The 27,874-nt window shown below is 52.3% G+C and overlaps 1 protein-coding gene across 2 annotated transcripts in view; it reads left to right on the forward strand.

Annotated features, from left to right (window-relative positions):
• The window catches only part of IGF1R (insulin like growth factor 1 receptor), a 132,790-nt gene that overhangs the window by 27,362 nt on the left and 77,554 nt on the right, over window positions 1-27,874 (forward strand). For both annotated transcript variants that reach the window (XM_080651636.1, XM_080651637.1), the window contains exon 2: window positions 1,272-1,817. In XM_080651636.1, the coding sequence (XP_080507762.1) occupies window positions 1,272-1,817 (546 nt within the window). The remainder of the gene's footprint in view (window positions 1-1,271; window positions 1,818-27,874) is intronic.

Below are 27,874 nucleotides of genomic sequence, written 5' to 3' on the forward strand. Positions count from 1 at the left end.
ACGACTTTTTAAAAAATATATTTTTTTATTGATTTCAGAGAGGGAGAGGGAGAGAGAGATAGAAACATCCATGATGAGAGAGAATTATGGATCGGCTGCCTCCTGCACGCCCCCTACTGGGGGTCGAGCTCGCGGCCCTGGCATGTGCCCCGACCAGGAATCGAACCGTGATCCTCCTGGTTTATAGGTCGATGCTCAACCACTGAGCCACATGGGCCGGGCTGGTCTTATTTCTTTCTTTTTTTTTTTTTTAATACATTTTATTGATATTTTACAGAGAGGAAGGGAGAGGGATAGAGAGTTAGAAACATCGATGAGAGAGAAACATCAATCAGCTGCCTCCTGCACACCCCCCACTGGGGATGTGCCCGCAACCAAGGTACATGCCCTTGACCAGAATTGAACCCGGGACCCTTCAGTCCGCAGGCCGACGCTCTATCCACTGAGCCAAACCAGTTTCGGCTGGTCTTATTTCTTAATGACAGTCTAGGTTTCCTGAAAGCAGGCCGCCTTGGGGGTTGGAAAATCATTTTCAAAATGACTTCCTTTTGCCCTGGCCCGTTCGGGTAGAGCATCGGCCCGCAGACTGAAGGGTCCCAGGTCCGATTCTGGCCAAGGGCACCTACCTCCATTGCAGGCTCCATCCTGGCCCTGGTCGATGTGTGTCTCTCCCATCGATGTTTCTCTCTCTCTCTCTGTCTCTCCTCCTCCCTTCCCCTCTCTCTAAAATTCAATGGGAAGCCCTAGCCGGTTTGGCTCAGTGGATAGAGCATCGGCCGGCGGACCGAAGGGTCCCGGGTTCCATTCCTGGTCAGGGCACATGCCAGGGTTGTGGGCTCGATCATGCAGGAGGCAGCCGATCCATGATGCTCATCATTGATGTTTCTCTCTCTCTCTCCCTCCCTCCCTCCTTCTCTCCCTCTCCCTTCCTCTCTCTGAAATGAATGAAAATATATTTCTTAAAAAAATCAGTGGGGCCGAAACCGGTTTGGCTCCGTGGATAGAGTGTTGGCCTGCGGACTGAAGGGTCCCGGGTTCGATTCCGGATGCGGGCACATCCCCAGTGGGAGGTGTGCAGGAGGCAGCTGATCGCTGTTTCTCTCTCATCGATGTTTCTAACTCTCTATCCCTCTCCTTTCCTCCCTGTGAAATATCAATAAAATATATTTTTTTAAAAAAAATCGGGTGAGAACGAACAACAACAACAGAAAGTAAAAAAATAAGCACTTCCTGTCACTCACGCGTGTCCCGCCCTCTTGTGTCCCCCGCAGTCTGCGGCCCCGGCATCGACATCCGCAACGACTTCCAGCAGCTGAAGCGCCTGGAGAACTGCACGGTGATCGAGGGCTACCTGCACATCCTGCTCATCTCCAAGGGCGACGACTACCGCAGCTACCGCTTCCCCAAGCTCACGGTCATCACCGAGTACCTGCTGCTGTTCCGCGTGGCCGGCCTGGAGAGCATCGGCGACCTGTTCCCCAACCTCACGGTCATCCGCGGCTGGAAGCTCTTCTACAACTACGCCCTGGTCATCTTCGAGATGACCAACCTCAAGGACATCGGCCTGCGCAACCTGCGCAACATCACCCGCGGCGCCATCCGCATCGAGAAGAACGCCGACCTCTGCTACCTGTCCACCGTGGACTGGTCCCTCATCCTCGACGCCGTGTCCAACAACTACGTGGTGGGGAACAAGTCCCCCAAGGAGTGCGGGGACGTGTGCCCGGGGGCCCTGGAGGGGAAGCCCACCTGTGAGAGGACCACCATCAACAACGAGTACAACTATCGCTGCTGGACCCAGGACCACTGCCAGAAAAGTAAGGCCCCCCGGGCCGCGCCCGCTTCCTTTCTGCTCCCCCCGCCCCGCCCCCTCGCCCCCCCTCCCTCCTCTTGCACTTGCACGGCTTGCGCTGGGCCGTGGGGTTGTCTTGCATGTAGGACCCGCCGTGGGAGGGGTTTGGGGGGAAGCGGGGGGGGGGGAGGGTCTCGGTTGGCTTTCTGTAGCTTCCGGGGGGGACTCGAGAGATGCAGGGCGTGGCGTGGTTCCCATGGAGACCATGGCCATCACACACTAGAAATAAAGCACCGTGTCCTAGCCTGTTGGGCTCAGTGGGTAGAGCGTGGGCGTGTGGACCCAAGGGTCCCGGGTTCGATTCGGGTCAAGGGCACGTACCTCGGTTGCAGGCTCCTCCTCGGCCCGGGCCGTGTGCGGGAGGCAACCGGTCGATGCGTTTCTCTCATGTCAATGTTTCTCTCTGTCTTGCCCTCTCTCTTCCACTCTCTCTCAAAGATCAATGGGAAAATATTCTCAGGTGAGGGTGTAAAAAATAAAATAAAATAAAAATGAGCCTAACTGGTTTGGCTCAGTGGATAGAGCGTCGGCCTGCGGATTGAAGGGTCCCAGGTTCGATTCCGGTCAAGGGCATGTACCTTGGTTGCGGGCACATCCCCAGTAGGAGGGGTGCAGGAGGCAGCTGATTGATGTTTCTCTCTCATCGATGTTTCTGACTCTCTCTCTCTCTCTCTCTCTTCCTCTCTGTAAAAAATCAATAAAATATATTTTAAAAAAATAAAATAAAAATGAAAGGGCAAGGTGGCGTGAAGGGAGGCGGTACTCCGAGCCCGAAAGCCACGGGGATGCTGACGGTGTGCGCACGGGGCCGGCTCGGGCGGCCCGGCCTTCTCCGCCCAGCGGCCTCCAGGAGTTGCCCCCGGCAGGGCCGCTGGCACCGCCGAGTCCATCCTGGGCGCGTCCTCCGGCTCTTGGCCGTCACCCCGGGGGCCGGCGCGGCACCTACTTTGTGGGAGATTTATTGTCGGGAAGAGACATGTTCCCCCTTGAGCAGAGAACAGTGTGTAATCCCAGCGCCGAGCCAGCCACACGGTCCCGCGATTGTGAAAGACGGGGTTCCCGGGGTCATTCCCACGGCCGTTGCTACCCAGGGCCCTGTCACCACCACCGTGTCCAGCTCCCAGCTGGCAGGGAGGGCGCGCCCTGGGTGGTAGCTCCCCTCTCTCCTTGTCCAAGGATGCGAGCCCCGGGATGGGGGGGGAGGAGGAGGAGGGAAACCGTCTTCAAAGGGGAGGCTTGGCCCGTGGCCGCCGTTCATTGCTCGGTGCAAGTTATTTGCCCGAGGCCAGCCATGTGCCGGGAGGGACCCGGCGGCTCCTGTTGGGAGACCTGGTTCTCTCTTTCTCTCTTTTTTTTAAAAAAAATATTTTTATTGATTTCAGAGAGGAAGGGAGAGGGAGAGAGAGAGAAACATCCATGATGAGAGAGAATCATGGATCCGCTGCCTCTGGCACGCCCCCTGCTGGGGATCGAGCCTGCAACCCGGGCGTGTGCCCTTGACCAGGAATCGAACCCTGACCTCCTGGTTCCTAGGTCATCGCTCAACCACGGAGCCACACCGGCCGGGCAGAATCTGGTTCTCTTGCTTTCTGGGGGATTTGCCTCAGGGCCGCCTGCTCTTTGCTTGCCTTTTGGCTCTTGAGTTCTAGAATGGGCCCTGCCTCCCCCATTTTCTCTCCGATAATCCAGCACCTTGCTGCTAAACTGAGTCCCTCATGTTTTTTGTTATTTTTTATTTTTATTGATGTCAGAGAGGAAGGGACAGGGAGAGAGAGAAACACCAATGAGGAGAGAGAATCATGGATCGGCTGCCTCCTGCACACCCCCTATTTGGGATCGAGCCCACAACCCGGGCATGTGCCCTGACGGGAATCGAACCCAGGACCCTTCAATTCCTTGGGCCAACGCTCTATCCCCTGAGCCACACCGGCCAGGGCTATTATTCCATCTTAACATTTCTCCTCCTCCTCTTTTTTTTTTTTTTAATTTTAAGCACCTCGGGATGGGTGTTTCTTTTTATGAAATGTAAGCAGCTCCCGTAGGCCGGGGCCCTGCCGACGCCACGGGTCCGGGTGGGGACCTGCAGGTGTGCGGGCGGGAGCCAGAGAGGCCGGCGGCTCCGGGAAGCCAGGAGAGTCAGCGGGGCCGGCCCCGGCTTCGTGTGATCCGTAAGAGCTTGTCTCTGTCTTCCCCGGGACGCGACGGACGGCCCCTGCTCTGGTCAGCTGTCCCTGAGTGGGGGTGCTTTATTTAGCAAGGGGGTCACGTGCCCCGGGCCGCATCCCTCTGCCTTTTATAGTCAGGCGTGGAGATCACACGGTGCCCTCCGCGCCGGCCCCCGCCTGCCACCAGGATGGTGAGGCGGCGAGTCCCTGGGTCTCCGGGCCACCGCCGGCCTCCTTCCTCCCGAGGCAGAGCCTTGCTCTGGGCTGAATGTCACCGGCGGCAGCGTCCCTCTGCCGGGCTCCCCGACATCAGGCGTTTGTTTTTAAATAAGGATCTCATCCTCGGGGACTCAAGACGCGGCGGAATGACTCCCCCGGGCTGATTGCTGCAATCCTAGGAATTTGGAAACCAGCTGGGGTGCCTTCCAGTGTCCCCCGTGAGACCGACTCGTCAGATCATTCCCAGTTTCTTCCTCTCTTTTTTTAAAAAATAATCTTTATTGTTGAAAGTATTACATATGCCCCCCCTCTGGCTCCCCCCGATTGGCCTCTTTTAGCCCATGCCCGCCCCCACCCCCACCCCATCCACCCCAGGCCTTCAAGCGTCGCCCTTTTGTTGCATGCCTATTTCTCTCTCTCTTGTAAAAAATCGATTTACGCTTTCATATGCAGAGAGAGAGAAACGTCCATTTGTTGTTGCACGTGTTGATGCTTGTACGTGCCCTGACCGGGGATTGAACCCGCAGCCTTGGCGTATGGGGCCGATGCTCTAACCCAGTGGTCGGCAAACTCATTAGACAACAGAGCCAAATATCAACAGGACAACGACTGAAATCTCTTTGGAGAGCCGAATTTTTCAAACTGAAACTTCTTCTAACGCCACTTCTTCCAAATAGACTCGCCCAGGCCGTGGTATTTTGTGGAAGAGCCACACTCCAGGAGCCAAAGAGCAGCATGTGGCTCGCGAGCCGCAGTTTGCCGACCACGGCTCTAGCCCACTGAGCCACTAGGCAGGGCCTCCTGTCTCTCTCTTGCTTCTCTTGCGTGTGTAGCCGTGGGCAGGGATGACGTGGGCCGGGTGGGCCCGTGTGGGCCCGTGGCTAAGCTCGCCCCGGGCTGCCTTGCTCCATTCGAGGGCAGAGGGTGGTTCAAAGGTTTGGTGAGGGCTGGAGGGGTGGCGGGCGGGGGCGTGGGGCTGGGAGCAGGACTGGGACACGGGCCTCCTCCTAGCACGTGGCTGACCCGGGGGCTCAGCCTCGAGGAGGCGGGGCCGCTGAGCGCCATCCTAGGGTGGGAGGCGCCCTGGTTTGGAGCAAACGGGGGACCGTCGCCAAGGTAGTTGGGGAACACGCGTGGCAGGGGCTGCGGTCTGTCTGTCCGCCCACATGGACGTTTCCGAAAACACACACTTTTGTACAAAATGGGATTGGCAAGAGTAAACGGCATTCCGGAATGGGCAAGTGGCATCCGTGGCGAAGGTTGGAGAACGGCGGGGACCCCGTGTCCCCCACGCGGGGTCGAAGCTGCCAGGCCTCATCCTCCATCTGTGACACAGGGACGGGCGGAGAAGGCAGCGGACAGACCAGCCGGCACATAGTAGGTTCTCAGGAAATGGTGGCAGCTGCTACTCCTTTAAAAAAAATGAAGCGAACCCTGGCCGGTGTGGGTCAGTGGCTAGAGCGTCGGTCTGTGGACTGAATGGTCTCAGGTTCGATTCTGATCAAGGGCACATAGACCCTGGTCGGGGCTCGTACGGGAGGCAACCAGTCGATGTCTCTCTCACATCAAGGTTTCTCTCTCTGGGTCTCTCCCCCTCCCTTCCACTCTCTATAAAAATTAATGGGGAAATAGTCTCCATTGAGAGTTAACAACAACAACAACAAAAAACACACCAAAAAAACACACCAAAAAACAAACAACAAAACAACAAAAAAATGAAGCGAAACTCCAGGATCTAAGATCTAAAATCCCAAACACGAAGCTGGGCGGATGGTGTCTGTCTCTTGCTGCAGCTTCCGCAGTTTCTCTCTGTTGCTTCTTCTAAATTGCAAAGAACGCCGTTATTATAAATAGCGTGGCACCGTGGAGGCGCAGATCTTGCACATTTAAATGGTTCAAATTCTTGTTTCGGTCCAGATAAGCCATATCTTGAAAGAACATTCGGTGGGATGAACACGTCTGTATCGGAAGCTGGTGGGGCCTGGACGGTTACACGTAAACTCGCTTCATGGGCTTATCCCATCCTGTGAGCGCACGTATTCTGCTTCCAAGCTTGGTGTTGGGAAGAACTCAAACGAACAAGAGTCTCGTTTGAGTCTGACAGTGAATAGTGCCTTCTTAGAATGTGGTTTTACATTTTTTATTTTACTTATTTTTGGGGGGGACAGCAGTCAGGCGGTGGCAGAGCGGGCGCAGTTTGGGGTGAAGATAGCAGGGACGTACATCTTTATTTGTGACGAGGGCAGCTCTTGCATGGTCGGGGAGCCAGCCCTCGGAGGCAGGCTGGACACGTGCCTGCTGGGTCTCTCCCTTGGGTGATTCCTGCTCTTGTGTGTGTGTGTGTGTGTGTGTGTGTGTCTGTGTGTCTGTGTGTCATACTAGCTCTGTGAGTGTATGTATGTGTGTGTCTATGTGTCATACTAGCTCTGTGAGTGTATGTATGTGTGTCTATGTGTCATACTAGCTCTGTGTGTGTGTGTATCTATGTGTCATATTAGCTCTGTGTGTGTATGTATGTGTGTGTCTATGTGTCACACTAGCTCTGGGTGTGTATGTATGTGTGTATCTATGTGTCATACTAGCTCTGTGTGTGTATGTATGTGTGTGTCTATGTGTCACACTAGCTCTGTGTGTGTATGTATGTGTGTGTCTATGTGTCATACTAGCTCTGGGTGTGTATGTATGTGTGTATCTATGTGTCATACTAGCTCTGTGTGTGTATGTATGTGTGTGTCTATGTGTCACACTAGCTCTGGGTGTGTATGTATGTGTGTGTCTATGTGTCATACTAGCTCTGTATGTATATGTATGTGTGTGTCATACTAGCTCTGTGTATGTGTCATACTAGCTCTGTGTGTGTATGTATGTGTGTCTGTATCATTCTAGCTCTGTGTATGTATGTGTGTGCCTATGTATCATACTAGGTCTGTGTGTATATGTATGTGTGTGTCATACTAGCTCTGTGTGTGTATGTATGTGTGTCTGTGTCATTCTAGCTCTGTGTATGTATGTGTGTGTCTATGTATCATACTAGCTCTGTGTGTGTATGTATGTGTGTGTCTATGTGTCATACTAGCTCTGTAGATGTATATGTGTGCATGTGTGTTTATGTCTATGTGTAATACTAGCTCTGTGCATATGTGCGTGCACATACATACATGTATGCACATAAATGTATTTGCATACATGCCTATACATGTGTGTATATGTATGTAGGTGTGTCTGCATGTGAATGTGTGTATATGTGTATGTGTGCGTGTGCATGTGTGACTGTGTGTATGCGTGCAATTGCACCCCCCACACTTTATCCTCCAGTCTCTGCTCCTGTTGGGGCGGTTTGTTGTCTCACTCTCCTCGCCGCCCCCCCCCCCCCCCCCCGGTTGGGAAACAAACCCCAGGGCTGTGCGTCCTCCTCTGACAAACCCCAGCCCCGTCCCCTCTCCTCTCTCTGGGCTGTTTTTCATGAAATCCACGCCGGAGGGGGACGACGGCAGCGTGTGGGGGCTCTGGGCCGCCCGATGCGCATACTGGGGAGACTGACCCGGCGTGGAGCTGCCCCGAGTGTGTTGGTGCCGTTTGTGAGGCTGCAGTTGGGGGAGCCCCTGTAGGAAGGCCCAGGGCTGTGGAGCCTGGCCGCCCTGCGCCCTCTGTGCCCGGGGCCCCTGGGGAGGGGGTGCAGCTACATGTGCCCTGGGCAGCGGACCTGGAAGTTGAGGCTGCCACCCTGGGTTTGCGGAGAGACGCAGAGAGGCGCTTGCGTGGGTTTGAGCCGCTGCGGAGACCAGCGCGTCGGGCTTTCGTATAAAAAGGGGCAAAGAACGTAGAAGATGGGGAGGTGTCTGGGCGGCGTGGCTCCGTGGCTGAGCGTCGACCTAGGAACCAGGAGGTCACGGTTCGATTCCCGGTCAGGGCACACGCCCGGGTTGCGAGCTCCATCCCCAGTGTGGGGCGTGCAGGAGGCAGCCGATCCATGATTCTCTCTCATCATGGATGTTTCTCTCTCTCTCCCTCTCCCTTGCTCTCTGACATCAACAATAAAAATAATAATAATAATAAAAGAGATTGGGAAGCAAATAGCCTCCCACACACAAAGACACCGGATAGCATTAGACACACTTCCTGGGCGGGCATAGTGCTCGAATTAGGACTTCCCTTCACCCCAAAGGTGACTGAGCAGTGGCGAGACGGAGGCCGGGAACGCGCTCGGGTCCCCGGGCCTCGGGCAGGCCAGCTCTCCTCCCGGGCTGTAACCCAGTACGCTGTTGTTTTGTTCGGACTTCTTGACCCCCAAGTGGCCCTGGACGCGTTGCTAAGCAGACGATATTATTAGGTTCTTAGGCTAGCCCTCAGCTACGCGCCAGGGATACGGTTTCGGGCGCTTTCCTCGGCGAACTCGAAATGACTGGGGGACGTGGGGACGCCTTGTTCCCGCTGGCCGACGCTTCTGAATGACCGTCCCGGGAGGCTGAGCGCAGGTAGCGAGCCGGTGGCGGGAAGTATTCCTCGTGGATTTTTCCGCTCACAAGGAGTGACAGGGAGGCCTGCCTTCAGAAGGGTGTACCCCGTATTCAATCTTTCTAGCTTTTTTTTTTTTTTTAATCCTCACTCGAGGATATTTTTTTCCATTGCTTTTTAGGGAGAGAAAAAGGGAGAGGGAGAGGCAGAGAGAAACATTGATGTGAGAGAGAGAGAGAGAGAGAGAGAGAGAGAGAGAGAGAGACACATCGATTGGTTGCCTCCTACAGGCCCTGGCCCAGGCCGGGGAACCTGCCACCAAGGTACGTGCCCTTGACCGGAATCGAACCCGGGACCCTGCCGTCCATGGGCCGACACCCTATCCACGGAGCCATACCGGCCAAGGCTGATCTTTCTAGTTTTGTGATGTGGTGTCATCTTGTGGACCCACTGGGTTTCTCGCCCCTCCCTCCTCGACACCACCTCCCCGCTGGCTCTGGTTTTGAGTGCCCCCTGGGAGTCCAGGCTGGGAGTGTCTTGACATCATACTTGTCATGAGTAGGGTCCTGAGCGTATGTCATTGTCACAGGAGAACGCTTCTTTCGCTCCACAAAGCTCAGCACATAGTTCTTATAGGTTGAGGGGGAAAATCGCCTCTCGGGGAAGTCGCCGGAAGCCAGAGACGGCTGACTAGGCGGACGATGAATTTTGGGGGGGGGGGGGGGGGTGGTGTTAAGTAAAGCAATTTCTATCGACAAGCAATGGATAGAACAGCTGAAGCCAGCTCAGCAAGCAGGCTTCCCTTTTCAGAGACAGCTGTTGTGCAGGATTAATTCGATTTTATTTTTTAAATATTTTTATTGATTTCAGAGAGGAAGGGAGAGGGAGAGAGAGAGAAACATCAATGAGGAGAGAGAGTCATTGATTGGCTGCCTGCTGCACGCCCCAGGATTGAGCCTACAACCTATGCAATCAACTTAAATTGTTTTTCCCTTTAAATATTTTTTTTTTTATTGATTTCAGAGAGGAAGGGAGAGGGGGAGAGAGAGAGAACATTAATGAGGAGAGAGAATCACTGATCGGCTGCCTCCTGCACGCCCCCTACTGGGGATGGAGCTCACAACCCCGGGCATGTGCCCTGACCGGGAATCGAACCGTGACCTCCTGGTTCCTAGGTCGACGCTCAACCACTGAGCCACACCAGCCGGGCTCAAGAAGATGGACTTCGTCAGTTGGTAGAAACAGAGCCCAGCACCTTATGAGGTGGGCATCTTTGTCTCCTTGTTCGCTCTCTTTGTTTCCTTGCGGCCTCCGGCTTTCTGAACAGGGAAGAAAAAAAAAATCCATGTCTAAATCCCAGGCATTAGCAAATGTTGATAAAAAGGCACTTTGGCTAATCTGTGGTTAAAGCTCTTCAGAATCTGTTAGAAGGTTCTGCTACATTTCAAGGTTGTGTAGTCCCCTTCTCCCCCCACCCCTCCCCCCCCTCCCCCGCCACACACACACAGAGCTTCTGGAAGCCCAGCTGTGAGCCAGACTTCGAAGGAGCCTGTGGATCTAACCCAGCCATGCACACCCCCTCTTGGACACCAGGGTGTGGATCCTGGGGTGCAGAGAGATCCGGCAGGAGGTGGCCTCTCAGGCATGAGGCCTCGGAGTGGGGGAATGACCCCAGTCCCCCTCTCGATCCCCGTGGCCGTTAATGTCTCAGGAACGACTGTGTTCCTGATTGCATGTGGCATTCCTGGAGAGGTCATAGGCACCTGTGTCAAAGCCTGTGGGGTGGGTGCTGCCATTCCCTTTAAAATCTACGTGGAGTGGCCAGATGATGATCTCTGAGCGCATAATCATCTGGCCACTCAGTGTCTATCCTATAGAATAAAAGGCTAATATGCAAATTGTCCCCTTGACCAGGAGTTCGACCAGCAGGCAGGCCGGCCAACTGCTCATGTCCCCTCCCCCTGGCCAGGCTGGCGGGACCCCACCCATGCACGAATTCATGCACCGGGCCTCTACTATACACACACACACACACACACACACACACACACACGGCGGAGTGGCCAGATTATTATGTGTTCAGAGATCATCATCATCATCTGGCCACTCCGTATGTGTGTCTCCTGTGAAGGTCCCACGGCTGTTGTAGAAAAAGTTGGATCTTCATGTAAATCAAGCGGAAAAGGCATAGACTGTTGGTATGTAGTGTGACCCCGCAGTCCTGCCTTTCAAAAGAGCATGGATGCTGCTGAGTGCTGGTGTGATCATTACATTGTCTCCCCCGGGGACTCTCCGAAGGTGGTAAGCATTTACTTTGCACGGGAAGGGGCTGGAGGGGCTGGGTGACCCTCACCGCTACCCTCGCACTGTTTTTGCTCAGTTGGGTTTCTTGCTTTTTTTTCTTTTCCAAGGTCATCAGGTACCATCTGGACCAATAGGGTGATGGTCCATTTAAAAATAATTTTGTTTTGTTTTGTTATACGTCTTGGCATTTAAAAGACAACAACCGTGTGTGTGTGTGTGTGTGTGTGTGTGTGTGTGTGTGTGTGTTTAAGGTAGATTTTCCTACATCTGATGGCCCTGCCCTGAGAGCCAGCTCTGTGTGAGGTCTTAGCAAACGCCCCAGCTCCCCAGGGACATGGGCTGGGGACCTCCTTGCCTTTCCCACTCAGGAATAGAGGCACGGATTCACCTTCAGCCTCTGGAAGAGTCCAGCTGTAGGCCCTGGCAGGGGCTTTGATCTAGAATGCCCTTGGGAGGGTGAGAGAGAGAGAGAGAGAGAGAGAGAGAGAGAGAGAGAGTACATGTGCGCCCACGAGTGCATGCGCGTGCGTGCGGCAGGCTTGGCTAAGGTTTTCCCTGCGTGACCCTTGGAAGGAACTCCAGTTTCTGCAGGTCCACGATTTTGTAATGAAGAATTTATGGGATCACAAGAGCCCATGTCTTAACAGCCCAGTTCAAAGCAGACTTTGTGCCAGTGGTTCCCCTACATTTCCCAAATAGGGTGCCTTGTCTCTCGAGCCCACTGGGTGCTGGTGTTGAACGCTTTTACTGGTGAAAGAGGCAAGATTACGTAACAGAAAGGATGTTTTGAAAAATCAGAGTCTACCCCTGCTTCATAGGCATTGCCCTGGCCCGATGGCCTCACCTGTCTGGGAAATGAAGGTGTTAGACCACATCAGTGGTTTTTCAAAAAAAAATTTTTTTTTTTAACCAAACCCCCAGGAAGACATAGATTTACATCGTGACCGCAGGACAAAATTAAGTATAGAATTAAAATAATTGTAAAGCACATCTTATAGGACACAGGGCTCACTCTTCCTACTTAGGTAGTCCCACCTATTTCTTATTCTATTCTTTAAAAAAAAAAAATATATATATATATATGTGTATATATATATATACACATATATATATATGTGTATGTATATGTGTGTGTATATATATATACATATACATATACATATATATATATATATATATATATATATATATATATATATATTTGTATTGATTTCAGAGAGGAAGGGAGAGGGAGAGCGAGATAGAAACATCCATGATGAGAGAGAGTCATGGATCGCCTGCCTCCTACACGTCCCCTACTTGGGATCAAGCCCACAACCTGGGCATGTGCCCTGGCCGGGAATCTAACCGTGACCTCCTGGTTCATAGGTCAACGTTCAACCACTGACCCACGCTGGCTGGGCTCTTACATGATTCTTACTGGCTATTCCCAGAGGAATGGGAAGATTTTTAAGAATTTGAGTCTGCGTTGCCAGTGGTATGTTATTGTCCACCTACAAGCATTTTTGAGTATCTGCGATCTGCTGTCTCTTGGATAATTTGTAGCCGTTTTCATTTTCGAAAAGAATGTCAAGTCAGTTATTGAACTAGGAAAGCAGAAATCAGGGCCCACTCGATACCTTCTCGTTTTCCCCTCAGTCTTTCCTTTTTGTACAAACAAAACAACAAAAAAAAAGAAAGAATGTTACCACCTCACTGTAACTGAATTACGTTATACTGCACGCCCCCTACTGGGGATCGAGTCTGCAACCCGGGCACGTGCCCTTGACCGGAATCGAACCCGGGACCCTTCAGTCCACAGGCCGACGCTCTGTATACTGAGCCAAACTGGCTAGGGCAAATGTCACTTCTTCTTTTTTTAAATGAAACCAGTGTTCTATTTTTTTTTTTTTTAATTCTATTGGTTTTTTACAGAGAGGAAGGGAGAGGGATAGAGAGTCAGAAACATCGATGAGAGAGAAACATCGATCAGCTGCCTCCTGCACACCTCCTACTGGGGATGTGCCCGCAACCAAGGTCCATGCCCTTGACCGGGATCGAACCTGGGACCCTTCAGTCCACAGGCTGACACTCTATCCACTGAGCCACACCGGCCAGGGCCAGTGTCACTTCTTTAGACGACTCGCACTGCTGGGTCTGGCTTTGGAAAATAAATACCAATCAGCCGGCTGTCAACACAACGGAGGAAAATGGGAGTGTGTCTGCTTTCCGTTGATAACCTGCAGGCGCACAGGCCCACGGAACCGTCCAGGCGGCCGGCCGTAAAGGAGCTGACCCCAGACCCGGGTCACTGCGGGCTTAGTCGGGCACTCCCAGAGTGACGTAAGCCTCCGGGCCCCGGTGTGAGCTTGGTGAATAGGTGCGTGTTTTGGACTAACCGGTGACCGCCGCTGTGACCATGAACTGCGCTTTCGTGGCGCCAGCGGGCTCACTGCCTGACCTTCGCACGTCTCCTTGGCTGTGAATGAGAACTAAGTTAATACGCTGTGTGCAGGAGGCAGCCGACCAGTGATTCTCTCTCATCATTGATGTTTCTCTCTCTCTCTCTTGCTCTCTCTCCTTTCTTCTCTGACATCAATAAAAATGTATTTTTTTTAAAAACTCCAAAGAAATATCAAAGGATGGTATTTCATAGTGCTTACATCTTCGTGTTGTTGCTTTTAAAGTCATACACTCTGGCCCTAACCGGTGTGGCTCAGTGGATAGAGCGTCGGCCTGTGGACTGAAGGGTCCCGGGTTCGATTCCAGTCAAGGGCATGTACCTTGGTTGCGGGCACATCCCCAGTAGGGGGTGGGCAGGAGGCAGCTGATCGATGTTTCTAACTCTCTATCCCTCTCCCTTCCTCTCGGTAAAAAATCAATAAAATATATATTTTTTTAAAAAAATAAAGTCATACGCTCTGTAAATAATGACTTGGCACTGTAGGCGCTGTGTTTTAGAGCAGCGGTCGCCAACCTTCAGACCTCACAGACCGCCAGCGGTCCACAGACTGCCGGTTGGCGAGCGCTGTCTTGGAGTAACTGTGAGTTCTTAGCAGAAACTGTTGGGTTGACCTGTCCATTTTCCTTTCCATTAGAGCCGTCTCCATTGGGGATCTTCTTTTTTAATTTTAATTTTTTTAAATTGATTTCAGAGAGGAAGGGAGAGGGGGAGAAAGATAGAAACGTCAATGGTGAGACAGAATCCTGCCTCCTGCACGCCCCCTACTGGGGACTGAGCCCAGAGGCGGGGCATGTGCTCTTGACTGGGAATCGAACCGTGACCTCCTGGTTCACAGATCGATGCTCAGCCACTGAGCCCTGCTGGCCGGCTCTAATCTATTCTTCACACTGTAGCCAGGCCTATTTTCTTTCCTTTTTTAAAAAAATATATTTTATTTTATTGATTTTAGAGAAGAAGGAAGAAGGAGAGAGAGATAGAAATATCAACAACGAGAATCATTGATTGGCTGCCTCCTGCACGCCCCCCCCTCCCCGTACTGGGGACCGAGCCCACAACTCAGGCATGTGCCCTTGGCCAGAATCGAACCTGGGACCCTCCAGTCCGCAGGCTGATGCTCTATCCATTGAGCCAAACCAGCTAGGGCAGTGGTCGGCAAACTCATTAGCCAACAGAGCCAAATATCAACAGTACAACGATTGAGATTTCTTTGGAGAGCCAAATTTTTTAAACGTAAACTTCTTCTAACGCCACTTCTTCCAAATAGACTCGCCCAGGCCGTGGTATTTTGTGGAAGAGCCACACTCCAGGGGCCTAAGAGCCGCATGTGGCTCGCGAGCCGCAGTTTGCTGACCACTGAGCTAGGGGCATCCTTTTTTTTTTTTTTTTTTAATGCAAACACGATCCCCTCTCTCTCTCTCTCTCTCTCTCTCTCTCTCTCTCTCTCTCTCTCACTCTCTCTTACACACACACACACACACACACACACACACCACATCTGTTTAATATCTGACACTGATTTCCCATTGCTCACATGGTAAGCGTGCAACTCTGAACATGAAGCCCTCAGCCCTGTGGTGGGCTGGCCCCCGCCCCGCCCCGCCCCATCCCCACCGCAGGCGCTTTACACATGATTTCCTTCCCGCCGGGGTCTCTCAGCACCGCCCGGGCCTCTGCAGCCCTCGGCACAGCTGCGATGTTCAATTTGTTTGTGGCTGCGGTGATGAATGGGTCTCCCCGTGCTAGTGCGCGTTGGGGGGAGTCCCCAACGTATGCAAATGCCTCCTGGGCGCCCAGGGCGCGTTTCCTGTGTGTTGATGCAGTGAGTGAGGGAAGGGATGAGTGAGTCATCGGCCTGCCTGCTCCCGGGGGCTGGAGTCTCGCAGTTGACCTGGAAGGGGCGTCGTGAGAACTTGACCATGGATGCATCTGCGTGTCGCGGAAACCCCGCTTCCGGGCGTCTGTGCGCCTGCATCTTGTCAACGGCGAGGCGCACAGACACGCTCCCACCTTCCTCCGTCATGTCGACAGCCGGCTGATTGGTGTTTCTTTTCGGAAGGCAGACACAGCAGTGCGAGTCCCTTAAAGAAGTGGCGCTGCCCTGAGCGGTGTGGCTCAGTGGATGGAGCGTCGGCCTGTGGACTGAAGGGTCCCGGGTTCGATTCCGGTCAAGGGCATGGACGTTGGTTGCGGGCACATTCCCGGTGGGGGGTGTGCAGGAGGTAGCTGATCGATGTTTCTCTCTCATCGATGTGTCTAGCTCTCTATCCCTCTCCCTTCCTCTCTGTAAAAATCAGTAAAATATGTTTTTTTACAAAAAGGAAACTATAAAAAGAACCTACATCCCATGAAATGGGGATTCGCTTACCCCGTTAAAGGGACTCATTTGTGAGGTCACACGTTAGGTGAATGTTTGTGACAAGTGCAAATAACACGATTTATAAACAATCCCAAATGACCAGTACCTCTTTTTTTAAAAAAAATAATTATATTCCCCCGGCCGGTGTGGCTCAGTGGTTGAGCATCGACCTATGAACCAGGAGGTCACGATTCTATTCCCGGTCAGGATGGGTCAGCAAAAGAAAAGGGGAAAGCCCCAACCCTAGCCAGTTTTGCTCAGTGGATAGAGTGTCAGGCTGGGGACTGAAGGGTTGTGGGTTCGATTCCAGTCAAGGGCACGTACCTCAGTTGCAGGCTCAATCCATCCCCAGCCTTGATCGGAGGCTGTGCGGGAGGCAACCCATCGATGTGTCTTTCTCACATCGATGTTTCTCTCTCTCTCTCTCTCTCTCTCTCTCTCTCTCTCTCTCTCTCCCCCCACCCCCTTCCTCTTCCACTCTCTCTCTCTCTAAAAATCAATGGAAAAATATCCTCAGGTAAAGATTAACCAAAAAAGAAAAAAAAAAAAAAGAAAGAAAAAGAAAAGGGAAAAGCTCTAATAAGATGCAGAGACCGCAGGACGACCCCACAGCACAGATAGATGACAGGTGGACGGACTCACTTGGGATACGCGCAAGGACAGACGGTCCCCAAGATGAGGGTCACGCAGCCTGCTCCCCACGTTACGCCTTATGACATGGCATTGACTGTGGGCTGGGAGTCTGTTTTCCTCGTTTAACCCGGGGACACTGAACTCGAGAGAGATTTAGGACTTGTGCCCAGAGTCCCCCAGTCACCCCCACCCTCTCCCCCTTCCCCCCATGCCCAGTGGAATGCTGGCCTTGGACTCTGACCCTGAGGCCTGGGCAGAGCTGTCTAATGACTCTCCCCCGCCCCCCCCCCACCCCACAAGTCCATCCAGTTGAACATGAACTTGATGCTTTAGGGCACGGGTGCATCTATTTTAATGACGCGTTCCTTCTTTACGAATATTAACGAGTGGAGAGAGAGGGGGTAGCTGAGCGCCTTTCCAGTAAAAAACAAAAACAAAAAAACAGCAATGGCTGTGTATTGAGTTACTCAACTGAGCTGTCTCCTGAATGAGGGGCGTGGATTTATACTTTGTTACACTCTTGCAAGTTACAAAGCCACGGCCGTGCATTTGGTGCATTTGTTACAAAAATGGGGCTAGCACCCTAGCCGGTTCGGCTCCGTGGATAGAGCGTCTGCCATGCACTAAAGGGCCCCGGGTTCGATTCTGGTCAAGGACACGTACCTCAGTTGCTGGCTCGGTCCCCGGCCTCGGTCAGGGCGCGTACAGGAGGCAACCAGTCGATGCGTCTCTCTCACATCGATGTTCCTCTCTCTCTCTCTGTCTCTCCCCCTCCCTTCCACTCTCTCCACCTCATGATACCTTTCTGAAGGAGTCCCGCTGCCCCCAGCAACCACAGCAGCTGCCCTTCCATTCTGCAGGGACCTCTTTCATTGACCTCCTTTTGTAAAACCTGGGTGTTTCCCGATCGTCTCCTTGTACGTGACCAACGGGGAGCGCTTTCTCCCCGAGGGCGGAAGTGAAAGTTTAAACCGTATCTTAAATATTTGTATTTCTGTGTGTTCCCCGTGACATAGAGTCATTTGGGTCACTGTGACATTTAATCGGGCTAGACAGCGTGGCTCTCAGAAAAAAATAAAATAATAATAATAACCTCCAGCAGGTGAATCTGAGGGCTCGATGCCTGGTAACTACCGGGGGAAGGGAGGGGGAGAGATTTCACGGTGATGCGTTTATTCATTTCTGAAGCCCCCGCGTGTCCACTTGGCCAGCGGCCGGGGCCTCGCTTGTTACTTAATAATGAATGGTTACAAATTGTTTGTGTACGTTTGTAATTAGCATGTGATAGCAATCACCCACCGGGCGAGCGACATTGTAGCGACGTAAAGTCACTTGCAATTATGCCTAACAGGAAAATTAATTATGTAACCCTCTCCTGCCGCGCTTGGCCCTAGCGATGAGATTTGGCTGTTGCTAGGCTGGGCCGGGCGGGGGACAGCGTGGCGTAACCTTTCTCCTTTTCCTGGACAGACTAGTTCACCGTAACGTTCACTGTATCACCTGGGAGGGTCTCGGGCTTATTGTCGATTGAAAACATAAGTACTTTCAGGTTTTTGATTCCTGCTTTTAAAGAGAGAGAGCCCTAACCGGTTTGGCTCAGTGGATAGAGCGTCGGCCTGCGGACTGAAGGGTCCCGGGTTCGATTCCGGTCAAGGGCATGTACCTTGGTTGCGGGCACATCCCCAGTGGGAGGTGTGCAGGAGGCAGCTGATCGATGTTTCTCTCTCATCGATGTGTCTAACTCTCCAACACTCTCCCTTCCTCTCTGTAAAAAAATCAATAAAATATATTTTAAAAAAATAAAATAAAAAATAGAGAGAGAGAAGAGAGTGAGTCCCACCTGTGTGGCTCAGTGGTTGAACGCCGACCTGTGAACCAGGAGGTCAGGGCACATGCCCAGGTTGCGGGCTCGATCCCCAGTGTGGGACGTGCAGGAGGCAGGTGATCTGTGATTCTCTCTCATCATGGATGTTTCTCTCTCTCTCCCTCTCTGAAATCAATAAAAATATTTAAAAGAAAAAGGACTTAAGCTGATTACATAGTTACACGTAATATTATTATAAATTTTTGATGTCCATGGCAATACCCCCTGTCTCATTACTAATGCATATTTTCGCTTCTGTTTTTTTCTCTTTACTCTCTTCAAAGAACTAGGTATATTTTACATTCATCTTACTTTTTAATTTAATTCAGCATGTCATCTTCATGAGCTCACCTCTACTCTTCCTCTTTTTTTACTTTATGGAATTGAATGCCTGTCTCATTTTCGCTTTTAGTCTTCTTTAAAAATGTCATTTGCAGCTGCAAGTTTTCTCCGGGAAAAGCTTTTGGAGATTTAATGGCCTATTGGTTATTTCCTGAATGGTTTGTAATGAAAATATTTACCTGTCCTTTGAATCTGAGATCATTTAGAAGCCTGCCACTAAATTTCCTTTGGGGTATTATTTAATATTTTATCTTATTATTTATTTACTTATTTGAAACATATTTTTATTGATTTCAGAGAGGAAGGGAGAGGGAGAGAGAGAGAGAGAAATATCAATGATGAGAGAGAATCATGGACCGACTGCCTCCTGCATGCTCCCTAGTGGGGATCGAGTCCTCAACCCGGGCCTGTGCCCTGACCCGGAATCAACCGTGACCTCCTGGTTCCTAGGTCCGATGCTCAACCCCTGAGACATGCCAGCCGGGCATGTTTGATAGTTTATTATCTCTGAATGTGGTTCTGAAATCTCTACAGGGCTTCATTACGGTTTCTTTGTGTGAAGGACATGACCAGTCTTTAATTGTCTCATGGGCATTACAGATTATATTTTTTGTAAAATACAAAGCTCTCATTTTCTATATTTAGTAAATCACCCTTATTGATTATGTTATATTCATAGTCTCCAAATTCATGTTTACTTTAACTGTCAAGTATGTTAAAGTATCTTTTTTTTTAAAAAAAAGGTAAACAACGTACCTTTTTAATACGGTTCTCTGAATTGATTTTGTAGAGGGAGAGGAAGGGAGAGGGATAGAAAGATAGAAACATTAATGAGAGAGAAACATCAATTGGCTGCCCGCCACATGTCCCCCACTGGGGATCGAGCCTGCGACCCCGGCATGTGTCCTGACCGGGAATCGAACTGTGACCTCCTGGTTCCTAGGTCGATGCTCAACCACTGAGCCACACCGGCCGGGCCTTACTCTTCATCTTAATCACCATCTTGTCTTGGGAATTTTCAAGTGTGTCTTCCCGTTGTCAGTATCTTCGGATGTCGGGGCCAAAGAGTATGTGGGTGGATCACTCCCACGTGGCAGGTACCTTCCCTGGCGCCCCAGAAGGGCCCCCCCGCGTGGCCTGTGTGATGAGCACATGCGTCCCTGCAGCGAGGTGCTATCGAAATAGCTTCATGTCCTTGCAAAATTGCCAACACAAGTAAGAACCTGGAAATTGTTGCTATGCGTGCGAGTCAGAAGATTTCTTAACCGCTTGCATCCCGCGTTGGAAAAGACTTTTTAAATTTTTTTTTCAAGTTGTGTAGGAGTCAGAGAAAGTCGAAGATTTTCACAGCGTTTTGGGTTGCTTGAGCGCGTATGCTGTTGAAAAGATCTCTGTGGCCCGGCCGGCGTGGCTCCGTGGTTGAGCATCACCCTAGGAACCGGGAGGTCACGGTTCCGTTCCCGGTCAGGGCACAGGCCCGGGTTGCGGGCTCCATCCCCAGTGTGGGGCGTGCAGGAGTCAGCCGATCCATGTTTCTCTCTCCTCATGGATGTTTCTATGTCTCTCTGCCTCACCCTTCCTCTCTGCAATCAATAAAAAACATAGTAAAAAAAGAAAGAGAAAATTCTCTGTGTGTGAGGTCTGGGAGTTCAAGAGCCTATAAGCTGGCCATTTAAGGTGCAGCCACAGTGGGACTTGCACTAAATTTCCTTTGGGGTATTATTTAATATTTTATCTTATTTATTTATTTATTTGTTTGTTTGTTTGTTTGTTTGTTTGAAACATATTTTTATTGATTTCAGAGAAGAAGGGAGAGGGAGGGAGAGATTCTCTCTCTCTGTGGCCCGGCCGACGTGGCTCCGTGGTTGAGCACCATCCTGTGAACCAGGAGGTCACGGTTCAGTTCGTAGGATGACTGCCCGTGGCCGCGGCTTTTCATTCCTCCTGTGGTTTAGCGGCGGGTCCCCCAGCCCCCGGATGCTTATCTACGCTGACCAGCCTCTGCAGCCGGGGCCACGGCCTTGACCGCCACCCTCGCTTGCCCATTGCAAGAGGGCACCTTCATTTCTCTCCTCCTTAATGAGGCACTAAGGGTCCTTTACATAGCGATAAATAAAGCCATTACCGCAGCCATGGCTTTCTGCCTAAATCCTCTGGGAAACGGGAGTGCGAGCAGAATCTTTCTTTCTTTCTTTCTTTTTAATATATTTTATTGATATTTTACAGAGAGGAAGGGAGAGGGATAGAGAGCTAGAAACATCGATGAGAGAGAAACATCTATCAGCTGCCTCCTGCACACCTCCCACTGGGGATGTGCCCGCAACCAAGGTACATGCCCTTGACCGGAATCGAACCCGGGACCCTTCAGTCCGCAGGCCGATGCTCTATCCACTGAGCCAAACCGGCTTCGGGGAGCAGAATCTTTCTGATAGCTGGCCCTGGTGTCTTGAAATGCCACCGCCGCTCTCCAAAGCGACCGCTCCAATACAGGGGCCACTATGTATTAGTTTATTTATTTTAAATCTTTTTATTGATGTCAGAGAGGAAGGGACTGGGGGAGAGAGAGAGAAACATCCATGATGAGAGAGAATCATGGATCGGCTGCCTCCTGCATGCCCCACACTGGGGATGGAGCCCACAACCCGGGCCTCTGCCCTGACCAGGAATCGAACCGTGACCTCCTGGTTCCTAGGTCGATGCTCAACCATTGACGCACACTGGCCGGCTCTTTTTATTATTATTATTATTTTGACAACATGGAGATTCCTATTGAGAACCCCGATCCACTGCCCGGTTTGGAGTATTGTTACGTAAGACGCCACGCGTCTTCTGTTTTCTGTATCGTTTGTAACAGACCAAGCAAAGGCGGGCGGGCGTGTTGGAAACGTGCGGGTGGGGTGGGGAGCGGGGGAGCGGTTGCTCAACTCTCCTCTTGGCCGCCGTCCTCTGCTTGCGGACGGCTCCTTTATTAAAACGTTCTCCGAGTGACAGACTCCGAAAAGCCACCTCGTGCCAAACGTCAAACCGACCTGCAGGCGGGCGGGCGGGCGCAGCGCAGGGGGTGTGCGGAGCGGTACCTCCTGGGCGAGCCCGGGCCGGGGCGCCACGTGGCCGCGCATGGCCAGCAGCCCTGTCGTGCGCGCGCGGGTCCAGGTCTGGTGGTGCTTGTGTGCGCGGGGGGCCCCCGGCGACCCTCATGCGTCCGTGGCGGTGGCTGCCAGGCTGCCGGGGGGGCGGGGGGGCGCACTGGGGTGTCGTGGGCCTTGATGACTGGAGGGCTCACGGAGACAGGGTGTTGGCACCCAGCGGCGGGTGCTGCCTGTCACTGCATCGCTGTCCTGCTGGCTTCCCCGTGCGTTTCAGGGACAGACGTAGAGGAAGAACACGACCCAGAGCCACCAGGGGAGAGAGGAAGGCGCTGGAGAATCTTGCACGGGAGGGTGGCCAAGGCGTGGCCCAATGGTTGAGCATCGACCTATGAACCAGGAGGTCATGGTTCTATTCCCGGTCAGGGCACATGCCTGGGTTGCGGGCTCCATCCCCAGTAGGGGTCGTGCAGGAGGCAGCTGATCCATGATTCTCTCTCATCATGGTTGTTTCTATCTCTCTCTCTTCCTCTCCCTTCCTCTCTGAAATCAATAATATATATATACATATATACATATCTATACTAATAAAAGGGTAACATGCTAATTAGACCAGGAGACCTTCGGAATATCCTTCTGGACAAAGCCATGGTGGCGGGGCCGAGGCAGAGGCGGTTAGGGGCGATAATGCCAGGAGGGGAGGGCAGTTGGGGGCGATCAGGCTGGCAGTGGGACGCAGTTGGGGGTGATCAGGCCGGCAGGGGGGGCAGTTGGGAGCAAGCAGGCTGGCGGGGGGAGCAGTTTTGGGGCGATCAGGCTGGCAGTGGGGGGCAGTTGGGGGCGATCAGGCTGGTAGTGGGATGCAGTTGGGGGTGATCAGGCCGGCAGGGGTGGGGCAGTTGGGAGCAAGCAGGCTGGCAGGGGGGCAGTTGGGGGCGATCGGGCCAGCAAAGGGGGGGGGGGGCAGTTGGGCGTGATTAGGCCGGCAAGGGGGGCAGTTGAGGGCGAGAAGGCCAGCGGGGGACGGGGGGCAGTTGGGAGCGAGCAAGCTGGTAGGCAGAGTGGTTAGGGGTGATCAGGCAGGCAGGCAGGTGAGTGGTTAGGAGCCAGTGGTCCCAGATTGCCAGTGGGATGTCCGAGGGGTCCCAGATTGGAGAGGGTGCAGGCCGGGCTGAGGGACACCCCCCCCCACAGAATTTCGTGCACCGGGCCACTGGTATATAATAACAAAGTATATGACTCTTAGTTAAAATAGGATGAAAAGGGACAGTGAGCTTGACCCCTTTGTTTTCTCTGGGCCACCAGCATCCCTGGTTAGTTGGGGCGCCACCTCCCGCTGGCGCTGTTAGAACAGGGAAGGGGTGGGGCATGCTGTGCCCTCTTATCTCTCAGGTCAGATCCTTAGCATTTTTTGCATATTTGTGTGTGGGGGGGTGGATGTTTTCCTGAGAATGCGGCTGAAGAATAGACATTCCCCGAGTGCCTCCATCTGCCTTCTCGCCATGGCTCTGTTTGGAAGAGTCCCTTGCCTGCCTCCTGGCAAGGAGGGAAATTTCAGGTGGATGAGAGGGCGGGTTTGGGAAACGAAACAGACAGAAGCAATAGTGGACGCTGGGTCCGCGGGCTGCCAGGTGGAAAGACACAGTTTCTCTGCTCATACTTGCTATCCTTCAGGACCTGGGATGAGTTTGTGGGTTTTTTTAAAAATATTTTTATTGATGTCAGAGAAGAAGGGAGAGGGAGAGAGAGAGAAACATCCATGAGGAGAGAGAATCATGGATCGGCTGCCTCCTGCCCGCCCCCTACTGGGGATGGAGCCTGCAACCTGGGCCTGTGCCCTGACCGGGAATCGAACCGTGACCTCCTGGTTCATAGGTCGACGCTCAACCCCTGAGCCACGCTGGCCGGGCACCTTGGATGACCTCATGTGACCCGGAAACTGGGCTCATGTCTCCTGGTACCTTCCTATGCACTGAGATTTACTCTTGTTGTTGTTGTTGTTTTTTTTTTAATAATTTTGATTTTAATTGCTGTGTAGCCTCCAAGGAAAATATGCATCGGATACCCTATCTACACACAGGCCTTTGCAGAGCCATCAGATTTTAAAGTGAAATTGGACAGTGCCGGCCTCTGAGCTTACGTAGGAAAACATTCAGACAGTGTGAAATGTGAGCCCATCTGCTATCTGACGGGGTTTTTCCTGTGTGTTTTTGTTGTTTTGTTAATCCTCACCCGAGGATATTTTTCCATTGGTTTTTTTTTTTTAGAGAGAGAGTGGAAGGGAGGGGGAGAGACCGAGAGAGAGAAACATCAATGTGAGAGAGACACATCCGTTGGTTGCCTCCCGCACCCTCGGAGGGAGCCTGCAACCAAGGTACGTGCCCTTGACCGGAATCGAACCCGGGACCCTTCAGTCTGCAGGCCGACGCTCTATCCATTGAGCCAAACCAGCCAGGTATTTCTTTCTTTAAAAAAAAAAAAAAGACATATTAGCAGAGCTGCCTTCCAAGTACTTGATTTCATAAGCGTCATGTTGCAAAGCTTCTTCAAGCAGCTCCGGCTTTGGGTGAGGGGCCCTGAGTCGCTGAGGTGACCCCTGTGGTCCCTGCCGATCCGCCCTCACCTCTGCACTCACAGGAGGCCACATCGCTGAGCAAGGACGGGCGGTCTCCGGTCCCAGCCCGTGTGTGTGTGTGTGTGTGTGTGTGTGTGTGTGTGTGTGTGTGTCTGTCTGTGTGTGTGTGTGTGTCTGTGCGTGTGTGTGTGTGTGTGTGTGTCTGTGTGTGTGTGTGTGTGTGTGTGTGTGTCTGTCTGTGTGTGTGTGTGTGTCTGTGCGTGTGTGTGTGTGTGTGTGTGTCTGTGTGTGTGTCTGTGTGTGTGTCTGTGTCTGTGTGTGTCTTTGTGTCTCTGTGTGTGTGTCTCTGTGTGTTATTTGGTCTGTGCCTGAAGGTTATCCTACAGATAAGCCTGAAAGAGACCCGCCCGCGCCTTCCACGCCCGTGACCTTGAATGGTCTTCCCGGGCGGGGCGGCTGGACGGGGCTCCCGTGGGCTCAGGTATGTGTCGGGCACACAGGTGCTGTCGGAAAATTCCTTCCCGAAGGGCTTTGGGGATTTGCAAGTTCTCGCCTCTTTTCGTGACCTTGTGCGGTTTCTGGTTTCACAGGAGGCTCTGTGTCCCGGGTCTCACTGCTGCCTTCAGCCTTGCCCTGGAATCCCGGGGCGCCAGGGCGGGTGCCGCCTGGGCCCTGGGGTGTGCTCAGACGCTGGGTCAGGCCTCGGGTGTCCCCACGGGTGTGTGTGTGCACGTGCGCGTGTGTGTGCATGTGTGTGCTGAATCACACTTAGTCCCTCATCATAGCCTGCATTTCATTCTCACAGTTGCCCCAGATGGAGTGATTCCTTTGAGCTGCTTAATGTGTTTTGTTTCTTGGTTTCTTTATTTAAAAACATATTTTATTGATTTTTTTACAGAGAGGAAGGAAGAGGGAGAGTTAGAAACATTGATGAGAGAGAAACATCCATTAGCTGCCTCCTGCACACCCCCTACTGGGGATGTGCCTGCAACCAAGGTACATGCCCTTGACAGGAATCGAACCTGGGACCCTTCAGTTAGCAGGCTGACACTCCATCCACTGAGCCAAACCGGTTAGGGCTCTTTTTTTTCTTTTATTGATTTCAGAGAGGAAGGGAGAGAGAGAAATATCCATGATGAGAGAGAATCATGGATCGGCTGCCTCCCGCACGCCCCACACCGGGGATTGAGCCCACAACCTGGGCATGTGCCCTGACCGGGAATCGAACCTGGGAGAGTTTGAAACATCGATGAGAGAGAGACATCCATCAGCTGCCTCCTGCACACCTCCTACTGGGGATGTGCCTGCAACCAAGGTACATGCCCTTGACCGGAATCGAACCTGGGACCCTTCAGTCCGCAGGCCGACGCTCTATCCACTGAGCCAAACCAGCGAGGGCTGAGCCACCTCCGTAGTGGCCTAGCCACAGGCTGGCGTGGCCTTGGATGGGGAGCCACCTGAGCCACGTGTGGCATCCCTGGCGGTGACCTTCATCTCTGTGCGATGTCCCGTGAGTGACGGCTGCTGAGGCTGTGGACGGTAGTACGTAGTCGGTCTCAGTCTCTTAAAAACAATGGAAAAGCCACCCCCCCCCCCCCAGAGCAGCTGGCTTTCTGCTGATGAACAGACAGCGATCCCCGGGGAGCAGGGGAGCCTCGGGGTGTAAGTGCTCGGGGAGGGCACGGTCCGTTTTAGATAAGACAGAGAATTAGCCCTAACCGGTTTGGCTCAGTGGATAGAGCGTCGGCCTGCGGACTGAAGGGTCCCAGGTTCGATTCCGGTCAAGGGCATGTACCTCGGTTGCAGGCACATACCCGGTAGGGGTTTTGCAGGAGGCAGCTGATCGATGTTTCTAACTCTCTGTCCCTCTCCCTTCCTCTCTGTAAAAAATTAATAAAATACATTTTTTTAAAAAAAGACAGAATTACGTATGAGCCTCGCAGGCTAGCAGGGGCGTCAGCTCATTGAGCGCGGGCGCGGGGGCAGCCTGGAGCGCGGGGCGTTAGGCACGGAGTGGCAACATCCGCCCGGCGTTCAGTACGTCCACTTCGTTCGAGAACAATGCCTTCAAGGTCAGTGTTCCTTGGCTGTGCGACAGGGTTCTGGAAATTCCCAGGGGAAGAAGTTGTGTGTTTTTTTTGTGTGGGTTTCTTTTTGTTTTGTTTTTTGGGTGTTTTTTTTTTGTCTGTTATGTAACCCAGCACGAATGAATGGGCACGTTAGCGCCTCATGTATAGTAATGGCTTTTCCAAGGCAGTGGGTTCTAAAATGCAGCTTTTCAGTATTTGGATGGTGGAAAAAATATTCCTATGGTGACTGCAGGTAGACTTCTAGCTTATTTTATTTCCTTTACTCAAGACGCAGTGACAGAGCCCTGGCCGGTGTGGCTCAGTTGGTTGAGCGCCCTCCCGTGCACCGAGAAGTCGCCAGTTCGATTCCCAGTCAGGACACATGCCCGGTGGGGGGTCGTGCAGGAGGCAGCTGATCAGTGTTTCGCTCTCCTATTGATGTTTCTCTTTCTCCCTCTCCCTTCTTTCTCTCTCTAAAGAACGGATAGAAACGCTTTTTGAAAGAAAAAAAAAAGCCGAAACCGGTTTGGCTCAGTGGATAGAGCGTCGGCCTGCGGACTGAAGGGTCCCGGGTTCGATTCCGGTCAAGGGCATGTACCTTGGCTGCGGGCACATCCCCAGTGGGGGGTGTGCAGGAGGCAGCTGATCGATGTTTCTCTCTCATCGATGTTTCTAGCTCTCTATCCCTCTCCCTTCCTCTCTGTAAAAATATCAATAAAATATCTTTTAAAAAAAAAGAAAAAGAAAAAAAGAGATGGTTATAGCCCTAGCAGGTTTGGCTCAGTGGAGAGAGCACAGACCTGCAGACTGAGGGGTCCCGGGTTCAGTTCCGGTCAAGGGCACGTACCTCGGTTGCAGGTTCCCTGGCCCTGGTCAGGGTGTGTGCAGGAGGCAACCAATCGATGTGTCTCTCTCACATCAATGTTTCTCTCTGTCTCTCCCTCTCCCTTCCACTCTCTCTAAGGATCAATCGGAAAATATCCTCAGGTGAGGATGAACCAAAGAAACCCCAAACAAACAAAAGAAAATAGTTATAGAGCATTGTAGCACTTTACAAATATTATTAACTGACCTTCAACCTCTCCAGGTTAATGTTGTTATGCCCACTTTACAGATGGGAAGACTGAGTGATAACAGTAGCACGGGACTGTGAAAACACAATGATTACCTAGGAGCAGGCACTGTGGAAAGATGGCGGTAACATAGGAACGCGTGCCTTGGGCTTGTCCCAGGAGGAAGGCCAGGGTGAGGGTTACAAAAAAAAAAAAGGAAAGAAAATATCCTGTCTCATTTAGTTATTTCATATATGCACACATGCTAATATACACTGAGTGGCCAGATGATGATGATCTCTGAATGCATAATAATCTGGCCACTCAGTGTCTATCCTATAGAATAAAAGGCTAATATGCATATTGTCCCCTTGACCAGGAGTTGGACCAGCAGGCAGGCCGGCCAACCGCTCATGTCCCTTCCCCCTGGCCAGGCTGGCGGGACCCCACCCATGCACG

This window comes from Plecotus auritus, assembly GCF_963455305.1.
Source record: "Plecotus auritus genome assembly, chromosome: 15".
In the NCBI taxonomy this organism is placed as follows: Eukaryota; Metazoa; Chordata; class Mammalia; order Chiroptera; family Vespertilionidae; genus Plecotus; species Plecotus auritus.